Source organism: Anticarsia gemmatalis, chromosome 4 (genome assembly GCF_050436995.1).
Source record: "Anticarsia gemmatalis isolate Benzon Research Colony breed Stoneville strain chromosome 4, ilAntGemm2 primary, whole genome shotgun sequence".
Classification (NCBI taxonomy): domain Eukaryota; kingdom Metazoa; phylum Arthropoda; class Insecta; order Lepidoptera; family Erebidae; genus Anticarsia; species Anticarsia gemmatalis.
The window spans coordinates 1,521,044-1,532,089 of NC_134748.1; the positions used below are offsets into that span (position 1 = coordinate 1,521,044).

At 38.0% G+C, this 11,046-nt stretch overlaps 2 protein-coding genes across 2 annotated transcripts; one reads left to right on the top strand and one right to left on the bottom strand.

Annotated features, from left to right (window-relative positions):
- The first annotated feature begins 144 nt into the window (after positions 1 to 144).
- BCL7-like (chromatin remodeling complex subunit BCL7B-like protein) lies at positions 145 to 2,236 on the top strand. Its single transcript, XM_076113002.1, has 3 exons — positions 145 to 364; positions 443 to 627; positions 1,027 to 2,236. Exons 1-3 carry the CDS (start codon positions 276 to 278, stop codon positions 1,152 to 1,154), a joined length of 402 nt encoding a protein of 133 aa, XP_075969117.1. The 5' UTR covers positions 145 to 275; the 3' UTR covers positions 1,155 to 2,236.
- Positions 2,232 to 10,874, bottom strand: LOC142972153 (cilia- and flagella-associated protein 251-like). The gene is made up of 17 exons (XM_076112995.1): positions 10,472 to 10,874; positions 10,204 to 10,350; positions 9,641 to 9,902; positions 9,421 to 9,536; positions 9,045 to 9,340; positions 8,626 to 8,777; positions 8,185 to 8,331; positions 7,509 to 7,617; positions 7,024 to 7,217; positions 6,601 to 6,752; positions 6,029 to 6,370; positions 5,680 to 5,904; positions 5,325 to 5,416; positions 4,878 to 5,112; positions 4,392 to 4,611; positions 3,945 to 4,054; positions 2,232 to 2,388 (listed from the first exon to the last, which is right to left on the bottom strand). The coding sequence occupies exons 1-17, from the start codon at positions 10,625 to 10,627 to the stop codon at positions 2,239 to 2,241; spliced, it is 3,105 nt and encodes a 1,034-aa protein (XP_075969110.1). The 5' UTR covers positions 10,628 to 10,874; the 3' UTR covers positions 2,232 to 2,238.
- Between the last annotated feature and the right edge of the window lie 172 nt (positions 10,875 to 11,046).

Genomic DNA, 11,046 nt, shown 5'->3' on the forward strand with positions numbered 1-11,046 from the left:
GTATAACTTCAATAATTATAGTTTATTTTTAAATGTTGACAGGCAGTAGGTATCGATAAGCATACATTTAAAAAACAAACTTGAGAACGTTATCAAAATCGCAACAAAACGTAACTCGTAAAAACTGTCAAACTCCATTAAAAAGTCAATGGCGGATGAGTGGAAAGAACGCCGCTTGTGAGAACGAAGTTTGAAATTACTCGCTTGGCAATTTTTCACAACAGTAGTAAGAATTGCTGCGTTTTTTTGGTTCATAACATAAATAAACCAGTAAAATGTCTCGTTCTGTGCGCGCGGAAACCAGAAATCGAGTCAAAGATGATATCAAAAGGGTCATGCAAGCTGTGGAAAAAGTTCGCCATTGGTAAGGCAAAAATATTATGGCGATTATTTTTTTCGTAGTTTTTCTGTGATAATGAAATAATACTGCAACCAATTTTAGGGAGAAAAAATGGGTGACAATTGGCGAAACAACTATGAAGATTTATAAATGGGTTCCTATATCTACGAATGAACAGAAAAAGAAACACGCGGCTAAACGAGAAAATAAGGAGAACACATTGACGCCCAAGAAGGTCCACGAATCATCAAACTCTAACTTCGGCATGGCGGAAGACTCGAACACATGTGAGTGTTGTACTTTATTATTTTTTTTGAATACCTAATATAAAAGAAGATATCAAACTAGGCAGTGACAATAAAGTCGAGATTTCTAAAACAGCTTTCGGGTCTAGGGAAGTAGGTCAAGGTCTGTATCTTTGGAGATAGATTAAGCAGTGCATAGTGATTCCAATTGATGCTGTGAATAAATTACTGCTTGGATTCTACTCATTTAAATTTATGATAATAAGATGAAAATGTTGTTTAACTCCAGATCAACATACAACTTATTATAATATCTATTTAAATACCATTGTTTATCTATATTATTCGTAATTCCTATATTCTATATTATTTACTTTTCCTAGCTCTGTTGTAAACCATAAAAATTAGGTTGGAACTTAAATATGTTTTACTAATTTTCAGGTTTCTCTACAGTAAGTGACTCTCAGGGCCCCACAGAGTTCACCTCAACTCCAATGAACTTCTCTGAAGACTCCAACTCACAGAGTAGTGGCACCACAACCCCAGCCAAGCGGTTAAAAACTGACTGAGGCTTGCTGAAGAAATAAAACCTTCACGGTTCAAGCCTAACTTAGAGACTGCTTTATTGTCTATGGAACAGACATTACAAACTTTGTGGTATGTGCTGTGAGTTGATTTCATGTGTGCGTTCAACTTAGTAAATTAAATTATTGTTGCCAATGTATAAGTATTCATGTACTTTTTCACTTGGTTTGTACAGCTAATTAGTTCTTAATGATATTTTCTTTTGTTTTTGACCAAGGTATTAATTTTAAAAAGTAGCATAACTATCTTGCTACAATTCTATCTTCTATTGTAAATATTGCTTCAGTTTCATAAAATGTGACTTAATTAGATTAATTTTAGAATAAAATATGGTTTTATAAGTTTAATGAATGTGGAAATTGGAAAGATTTGCTTTTATTACATGATTGTAATTGTATTTAGTTAAATTGAGTAAGCCATGCAACAATTTGAATTTAGTATTTTATCTATGTAGTATATTGCAGCTGCATGTAATTCACTGATGAGTGTTGTATTTTAGTAAGATTGTTAACACATTGGGCATATTTTGTGGTGCACATACATACAAATAATGACTTTAGTATGAGGAGTAGAACTGGTGGCTAACTTCTGAAGCAATAGGATAGTATGTGAGCAGCTCTCAGATTGAGTTTCCTTCTGGCCCCAGGCTGGTGTGCCACCATATACTTTTACCATAGTCGATTCATTTAAATGAGCTATCATGGGCTTTCAAATAAATGTTGAACAGTTACTACCAAAAAATATGCCCAGTGTCATATTGTTATTATGGAGAATAAACTGTTTCTCTCCCATCAAAGTTTTATAATGTATTTGAGCCAAGTAATGCTTATTAATGTATTTGTTTATCTGCATTTCAAAAAAAGTGTAAAGTAGTCATTTTTAAAGCAATAAAATTTGTACAATTAACTAAAATGTTGACAAATAAGGTACAAAATGTTATGTTCAGAAGCTTGCAATAGATTTACCCATTGGAATCCATATTTTTATGAAATTATGTGACAAATTATTGTAAATGTTAATTGAATGTAATATATTATGATAAGACAACAATAAAGATATAATAATATATTATTTATTTTCAATCATTTCTTCAGAGCCTGAAGATTCACTCAGGAACAGGGAGACAGTGGAGCCCACATTCGAGTATGTCTCTGATAAATTCTCTGTTATTTCTTGCATTCCAATTATTTCGTTCACAAAGTCTTGGAATGTGATCTCCTGTTAAAACGAAGTTGAGTTTTAAATTACAGAAAATAGGTTTCTCTGTGGGTATGACTTCGTATTTGTAAGCATTTTATAGGCAGCTTTTTAATAAAAATAAAAGCTAGCGTGCTTCGCGGGTCGTCTCCATCCGCTTTATATGTAGAAGCTATTATGTAATGAGTTAATCCATACTAATATTATAAACTAGCTGACCCGTGCGGCTCCGCTCGCGTGAATTTCGTACTGTTGCTTATTCGTTTGAGCACGCGAATTGCGAAGCACTCGATACACATAAAAATGCTAACAACTCTTTTGTCATCTAATGGTTATATACGAAAGGGACCCGAAGGGCACACAATGTGACACAGGCTCAGGCAGGCCTGATTTCCTGTGGTTACCTTCTTTTCCGCTCTCGTCTGTATCCGTACCAGTTTACAGTGTAAAATATTATAACCTTATTATAGACTGACCATTGCTTACCCGTCTGGATTCAGAATATTATAATAGGTACAGACAGACCTATCTGCGCCGGAGCTCTTCACACGCGTAATAATGTTTACTTGCGATGATACGTCCGAAACCGCGTAACCCGTAATTATTTTTTATATATCATCCGTTGTTTATTTTTTAAAACTTACCACGTAGTTTGTTTCATAGCTATACAATTTATTTCCTTAATGCAACCAATTAATTTGGTTATGTGTTTCGAACAACAACGCCATCTGTTAGTTGCGGCGAACAACAAACGAAATTACTCGGTTGCCATCTAGGATATCCCGACCGCACCGGACCCACGTAAACCAACATTTTTGTGTAATATATCATACAACATTTATGTTTAAAAATCTTATAAATGTATAGCATGTTTCAAAGGTATTTTTTTACAATAAAGCCATCAAAACAAATTAATTAGAAAAAACATGCTTTGTTGCGAGCTATAACGCCATCTATTGGTTGGTGCGAACAACAGGTATCGATACGGCAGGCGCCGCGTTAACTTTATGCGAATGTTGTGAAATGGATTGTAACGCCATCTATGGTCTCTATAGGGAAACGCAGGTTCAAACGATTTCTACGTATATTTTTCAATTTTCTAATTTTTTTTTAAATTTTATGCTATAAAAAGTATCCTAGGAACTGCTCCACTACTTAATCTATGCATATACCAAATTTCAGTGCATTCTATCCGGTAGTTTTTACGTGATAGCGTCACATACAGACGGAGGACAGACAGACAGACAGACAGAAAAGAAAATTATAAATTGCAGATTCGGTATCAGTATCCGTTACTAAACATCCCCCATTGGTTTTTTTTTAAATATATTCAATGTACAGAATTGACCTCTCTACAGATTTATTATAAGTATAGATGCGAAAGTAACTCTGTCTGTCTGTTACTCAATCACGCCCAAACTACTGAAACAATTACATGAAATTTGGTATGGAGATATTTTGATACACGAGAAAGGACATAGGCTAATTTTTACCCCGGGAAAATTCAGGTGGCGGACGAAGTCGCGGGTAAAAGCTAGTAGTACATAAATTAGTTATTGAATAATATACATATTAACCTGTGGTAAGAAAGAGAAGTCTTCGTCGAGCATCATGGCTCTGTCTTCAAAACTGTGGCCACAGAGAATAGACAGTAGATACCAAGTCAATTCCCGGGAGAAGTGTTCACCTATGAAAAAATAAAAGATTAAGGGCCGTTAACACCACTTTTGTATAAATATCAGTTATGAGAGCTTATTACATGGAATATTGACAGTTGTTTTCGTACATTTGCTGTCACTTTATCTAGCAAATAGCTTATTCGACACTTCATAAGGTGTTAAACTGGCACTAAACACTCAAATACTTGTTCCGTGTAATAATCGGAATTCGATACCTTTCGCCTGAAAGCGACTACTACCACTACGCCTCATGAAAGTCAGTGGCATCGTTTCACGTAGGACGGATGGAGAAATAAATCATGAGTAAAAAATAGTCAAAAATTGTGTCATCTCCAATACAGTTACCATTCAGCGTGAGCATGTCAATAAATTCATCTCTCAGCATATACGGGCCGTCTTCATTCATGTCCGCGAAGATCCTGAAGGAAGTCCTAATACGTTTGTAGTTCTCTCCGAACGCCGGCCGGTGGTTTAGATACAGTTTCACAAACTCCTCGAAATCTATCTCCGTCACAGGCGTACGCAGGTACACTTTGTGTTTAGCTTCTACTAATAGATTTTCTACCTGTACAATTAAAGAGCCACGCCTAATTATAAGCTCGAGTTCATGAGTACTTAAAACAAAATGACCCGCGATTGTCCGATTTATACTTTGACACCAGCTACCGTGTTGATTTAAAACTGGTGTAAGTAGTAAAGCCGTGGTTAATTTCTAGATGGGTACCCATTTATTCTGCACGCCATTTCGTCATCCATCGGTTCCATTATGCTTGATATTAAACATTAACTCTCAGAATTTACATCTGAATATTGAGTAGCGGTAGTGCCTACCTCATAATCTGATGGGAAAAATCCAAGTGCCCTCATCAAATCCGGTAGCGAGTCTATTGGAATGTAGTCCTTGACGCGTCTCATGGCAGGTGAGAACGTGCCCTGGCATAGTATCTGGATGTAGTAGAAGAGATCTCTGATCTCCTGGAACAGCCAGCCCGGCCGCATGTCCTCGATTAGACAGTAGTAAGGGTCCAGGTCTCCACCACCTGTCTTGGTCCATGATTCTACAGACCTATGAATATATGAACTATGAATGTGTAAATTAAGTAGGTGTTATGTATTGCACCAATATTTTCATTATTTGGGAATCGAACCGTGTGTAATTGTACTAGCGTGATAACAACCGCAACCGCAACGGATAACGTCACGTTATCCGTTGATATCAACTTTACTTATTTATCTGTCTTAATACAATCGCATATTTTTAATGGGATATTTTGGTACCTAAAATTGGCAGCCCATTGAATCATCGTGGAATCTTTTTCGCCGATTGTAAACAAAACCCCTTCATCTTCTCGGAAACACATGCTCAATATCTGCAAATTAAACAAGTAGAATAAAGACGAGAACTAACTAACGCGTATAATCAACTACTTATAGCGTGTCGGACCCAAGATTATATTGCCTCGAAAATTTTACGTTTCAAATGGTTCACGCTGTTAGATCATACCACACTTTACCACAGGCTCACAGAGATGAACTCAGAACTCTGATTCTTTTGAGGAGCGCCTTGCCCCGACTTACCTACACTACTACCTACTACACTTCAAATTCTAATACAATCCTACGAAATACTCACCTTTATCGGATGTCCAAGCATGCCAACATGTTTCCACGGGTTACCATCGAGCGGCAGTTTCTGCAGCCCTATGACGTCTCTGGTAGCGAACAGCAAGTACTGGCGCTCTTCGCCCTCCTCGACCCTGTTCACCAGGCGGATCTTGCATACGGGAGTGTCGTAGCGAGGACCCAGGACCGTCGACAACGTCATCGTAGTCCCGTAGTTCACTATCTTGTACTTGTGCTGGTTTCAATACAAAGAATTTAATACTTTAAAGTAAAAAAAGGGCGATTGTGTACCGTGTGTGTGTAGTGTGTGTTTTTACCTTCATATAGTTTTAGAAGGTTGATGCAAAAAAAAATCTTACCTCATCATTAGCTACAAGAATCATGGGTAGATTAGTCCTGTACTGTTCTGGATCGAGATCTTTAGGCGAAGGCCACACTATCCCTGCTAGCGGTATCGCGGATTGTTCCATGCGATCTAAGCTCAATATCTCCAAGTATTCATCAGTGCTGGCTCCAATGTCGTATTCCACCATGATCCTGTCCTTGCCTAGAGACACCAGTTTGTAGTCCCCACTTGGATTCTTCTCCGGTAAGAATATTAACGACGTAATGTCCTTGTAATGTGCTCGATGCTTGCCGATGAACACCCATTTGAATGTGTTGCAGTTGTACTTGTAAACGCAAACTGTTTTGCCAGTGTCCTGTATTAATAAATCAATTATAATCATAAAGAGTATATACCTACATAAATAATGTACAATAGGATTATATTTTTGAATATAGTTAAAAAATATTAAAAACGTTTTGATATAATGCAACAAGTCAGTAGAGAGCCTTGTAATGCACGATTTATCGGCAAAATTGTATACCGCGCACCCTTCATACAAAGCTCTTTACTAAGTTGTCGGACTATAGTAAGGGGTGTACTTACAGCCATAGCCAGAGTGAGGGAATCGACGCTATAACTGATCTGTCTAATACAGTGGCTGGTGTCAAAGAAAGCCTTTGGAGTGAGCAGGTCTATCGTCGTTGGATCCAAAAATAACAGCTCGCCAGTATTCAACCCGCAAGCGAGGTGCAAACCTAGGTAATATTAAAATTTAGGTAGGGTGATACCTATTATACAAACAATGATGGGTATTGAATTTTTGTTTTGGTGGACTAAATTGTTGCAGGTGGATCTAGCAGTGAGTGAACACACTTTAAGTTTCGAAGACTTTGTCAATAGCTTGACAGCAAGTCACTAGTAAGACAGTATCCCTCCTTAACGTACGGTACCGTAGGTAAGTTGCGGAGCATTGATTTTCAAGATACGATGCGAGTATACCTAAGATTAAAAAATATAGATTTAAACCTGAGGGTGAATACTTGACGCAAGTGACGGAGAGTTTAGGAGTGATGATCTCCACGGTGTTGTTGATGGAGTCTTCTTTGGCCGGGATTATGGTTGTGAAGTGTTTCCTCAGAGACAGCCGCGTTATCGTCTTGTGTTGGACGTAGTTGTACAACTCTACTATACCGTCCAAGTAGCCCAGACAGATAAAAGACCTGGAAATTGTAATAACATTCTGAAGAAATCAGCTTTAAAGGCTAGAATGGTAACTTGCACGTAGCACGTACCTACATAGATAGTAGACTCTTGTTGATATAACCTAAGACGAGTCTATCTGTAGTATACATATATGTATCTACCAACTAATCAGCATTACGAATTACGTTGGTTACGGCATCGCTGAAGCTGTCATTCAGCTTACGACCTCAAGGCTCAAGTCTTGTGGCATATTTAAGACTCATAATTACTTTACTTAGAGTATTGGATATCATTATACTGTAACTTACTTTTCCGGGTGCACGGTGAAACAAAGGATTGGTGATATTTTATTGTCCAGTATTGTTTGCATTTTTTCTGCGACAAAATCCACAAAACCGACTCCTTGGTTATACGTACCTGCAATGACAACGTTCATGTTTTGACAGAATCAACATTTACTTAATTTTCTAAACGTTTCAATTATAATTATTGATTGCTTCTGTGTCGTGGTCAGTAGTCGACTTCGATTCCCCGAAGCGGTCGAGTAAACTAACTTACTAATGGTTTTGTTTATATTAGATACTAGCGGACCCGACAGACGTGGTCCTGTCTAATAAATTAAAAATTAATTAAAAAAGCATTGTCCAGCGGACAAAATTGTGAATCTAAACCATTCTCAGATCCCCTTGAACACACACAAACAATAATTTAATCAAAATCTGTTCAGTCGTTTAAGAGAAGTTCAGTGACATACACACTTACAGAAGAATTATATATATAAAGATTTCTTAATAGCAGCACAGAGTTTGGTATCGTACCCGTAAAGGGCAATAGGCTTGCATTTATTTTATTTACGCCAGTATTACATGGGTACTAACATCGTAATTGACGAATCGTGGATGCATTTCATACACCTCTGTGAATTCTTGTTTAAACAGGTAGTATTTTGTACGTAAGTATGTAGGAACTCTGTATAATCATCACCTATAATGAAATCTCTGACAAGGAAGGGTTTCCCGCTGGTTGTAGCGTCTGTGGGGATCTCCATCTTGAGAAGTTTCTGCTGCACCACGCCGGTCACTTTGTCTATCTCTGTCCTAACTTTCTCCCAGCAAAGACATCGCTTTTTGCCTGTAACATTTAATTATCTCCTTTGGCAAAAATCTATGTATGTACCTAGCTAATGGCGAGCACACACGCTGCGGTCTACCGGAGAGGTCTACTTGTGCAGGTATGCTGGTGCAGGTAAAATGGACATGTGAAGTTTTCCGAACTGCAGGACATGCGATTGTCCTCCCTAGACAACCCTGTACTATGAGCCTCTCCGGTAGACCGGAGACCGTGTGTGTGGCTGGCATAACTGATGGCACCAACGCAATATGATTCAGGCTAGTGTTAGGCAGTTAGTCTGATGTAAAACCTTACATTTTGGATCAAATATCTTGTAGCTTCTTGGTTGTATGTTGAAGCTGAGGGTCCTGATACTATCTACCTGGAACCCGTGCACCCAGTACAACAGCTTCAGCTGGTTGTCGTAGAAGCGTATCTCTCCGATGTTATTGCCTGTTATTATCACTCTGGAAAACGAACAAATAATCGTCTTTTCATAATCGAATATCGAAAAAGTAAATTTGTTGACACAATTAAAAACATAACTTAAACGGTATACCTAGTTTCAAAACAAACACCAAAAACTACAAATAAAGTTACTAAACACTTTGTAGTCTAGAGCCAACTTTCTGGACGGTTACTTTTCAACGGACACACCCGTGGAATATTATTCTCGCTTAGGTACCGTCTCGTTACAAACAATAAAAGAATAAAGGTACAGGTACTCTACTTACTCATCAATACTCTTGATGACGTTTATCCTCTTCTTCTCCAGTTTAAGCACTTTAATGTACCTCAACTGTTCAAAATCAGCCGGAGATATATCGACATTCTCACTATATTCAATAGTGTAGCCGTACACCAAGATGGCGCCTCGGTCCGTAGCCACGAGGATCTGGGAAGTCGTCTCAACAAACGTGTGACACATAAACCTGCCATATTCTGTACCTATATCTTTGGGCACCATTCTGATTATTAACTCGAAATTATCCGTCTCTTTGGGCAGACCTCTTTCTATAATTATGATTTTCTGAAATATGACAATTAAACTATCGTTAAGGTGCAAACAGTGGTCATAAAAAGCGACAAGGTAGATTGAACGGGACTTACCCTAGAAATCCCAATCCAAATATTCAATTTAGTCATAATGAAGAATTGATCAGATAGCGATGGATTGAAGCACATCTCTAATATAGAATCTCGTGGTAGATCGATGTCGAGCATTGCTGAAAATGCATTTATCATACAATACCACACAATATAATAGCTTAAACGGCCGCAAATAGCATAACGAAACCATAAAACTCTATGAAAAGACTTCAAAACTCACCATGAGGGAGAGCTTCACCAAAACTCCATATCCACCAATAAAGAGAAACTGCTTCAGCCGTATAAGCCATAGTCATCAGATACTTGGCATCAGCACTCAAAGCCACTTTAGCTATTTTATTAGCTCCGTGGGGAGAGAAGAAAGTCCTCTGAGGGAATAAGTCGATGCTATCCCATATTATGAGAATGTTCTCTGGGCCGGAGTCGGCTGTAATTAACCATCTCCCCTTTTTGTCCGTAGCAAGAGCAGTTACAACATGCCTCTATAACAAGCAAAGGTTTAAAATGAACTGTTTAGTTGGAGTGCTTTGGAAGCCTACCAGAGAGCTTGAGAATCTGCGGTTAACTTTGCGAACAGTGATTCTCAATTTCAAATAAATAACCTGACTGAAATGGAGTTCGGATTTTTGTTTGATACTTTTAATGACAACGTAGCTACTTAGAAAGGAGGATACACAAAATGTCTTCTCTTGAATTGTTTTTGTTTGTGTGTTTGAAGTGTTTTATTTACCTTAAGTCTTGAGTCGGACTTAACATCCTAATAAATAATATAATAGTTCTAACATGTCCTTGCAATATTCTCATCTGATGCCTGGTCCAGTTGTAGAGGACGCCACAGTTGGCAGCGGCATAGAAGACAATAGTGCTGCCGTAGCTGTTCAGATTGATCACCTCCACTTTGTTGTTGTAGCCGTGGATCCAGCGCATGTTCTGCAAACACCATGTTTTATTGAAGTAAAATCAAATCATTTATTCATTAAGGTCAAATGCTGACACTCATGATAGTCAATAATTTGATACAGAGAATTAAGCTCCACAAGATGTTACTTACGAAAGGTGCAAGCTTGTAATCCAACTTAGGCATACCGCCAGAGGTCTTCATAGACGACGAACAGGAGAGATTGGCAGTGGTTCGGGTATCCCCCGAGTCCATGCTGGTCGCATGGCCCGCGTTCATGTTCGGCATAGAATGACTTACGTGATTCATTGTGTATAGTTTAGGCTACACGATACAGACAATAATACAACAATATTTTGTTGCCACAATTGACGTACTGTTGACATTTGAGCATGAGATAGGTATTGTTTTTAAAATATAACAGCATTTAAAACAACTAATACCTGCCTACGCAAAGTGTGTGACTCTTTTGTTACCTAGGAGCGTATCGATGAACGTTTTATACTGCCGGTAAACTGATTACTATTGTGAAAATGCGCTGTAAATAAATAAATGCTGAGCATTCATACTGAGGTGCAAAAAGTAACCACATTGTATCTGCGGTGGGCTGGAACTGCTAACTCTACTGTACGCGTACAATTTCAGGAATGAACCCAAGTTATTTGTTTTTGTTTGTGATTAACTGGTAAGCAAGTCATTTTAGTTTTTAAAGATATCCTTTTAGTCTA

What these genes read in the sequence shown, in the direction of transcription:
- BCL7-like (XM_076113002.1), top strand. Translation starts at nt 276, where the DNA reads ATGTCTCGTTCTGTGCGCGCGGAAACCAGAAATCGAGTCAAAGATGAT. An exon ending in GTGGAAAAAGTTCGCCATTG is followed by an intron (nt 365 to 442) that starts GTAAGGCAAAAA and finishes AACCAATTTTAG; the next exon opens with GGAGAAAAAATGGGTGACAA. An exon ending in GGCGGAAGACTCGAACACAT is followed by an intron (nt 628 to 1,026) that starts GTGAGTGTTGTA and finishes ACTAATTTTCAG; the next exon opens with GTTTCTCTACAGTAAGTGAC.
- LOC142972153 (XM_076112995.1), bottom strand. Translation starts at nt 10,627, where the DNA reads ATGAATCACGTAAGTCATTCTATGCCGAACATGAACGCGGGCCATGCG. An exon ending in TTTGGATTGGGATTTCTAGG is followed by an intron (nt 9,341 to 9,420) that starts GTAAGTCCCGTT and finishes GTCATATTTCAG; the next exon opens with AAAATCATAATTATAGAAAG. An exon ending in TGCTTGGACATCCGATAAAG is followed by an intron (nt 5,417 to 5,679) that starts GTGAGTATTTCG and finishes TTTAATTTGCAG; the next exon opens with ATATTGAGCATGTGTTTCCG.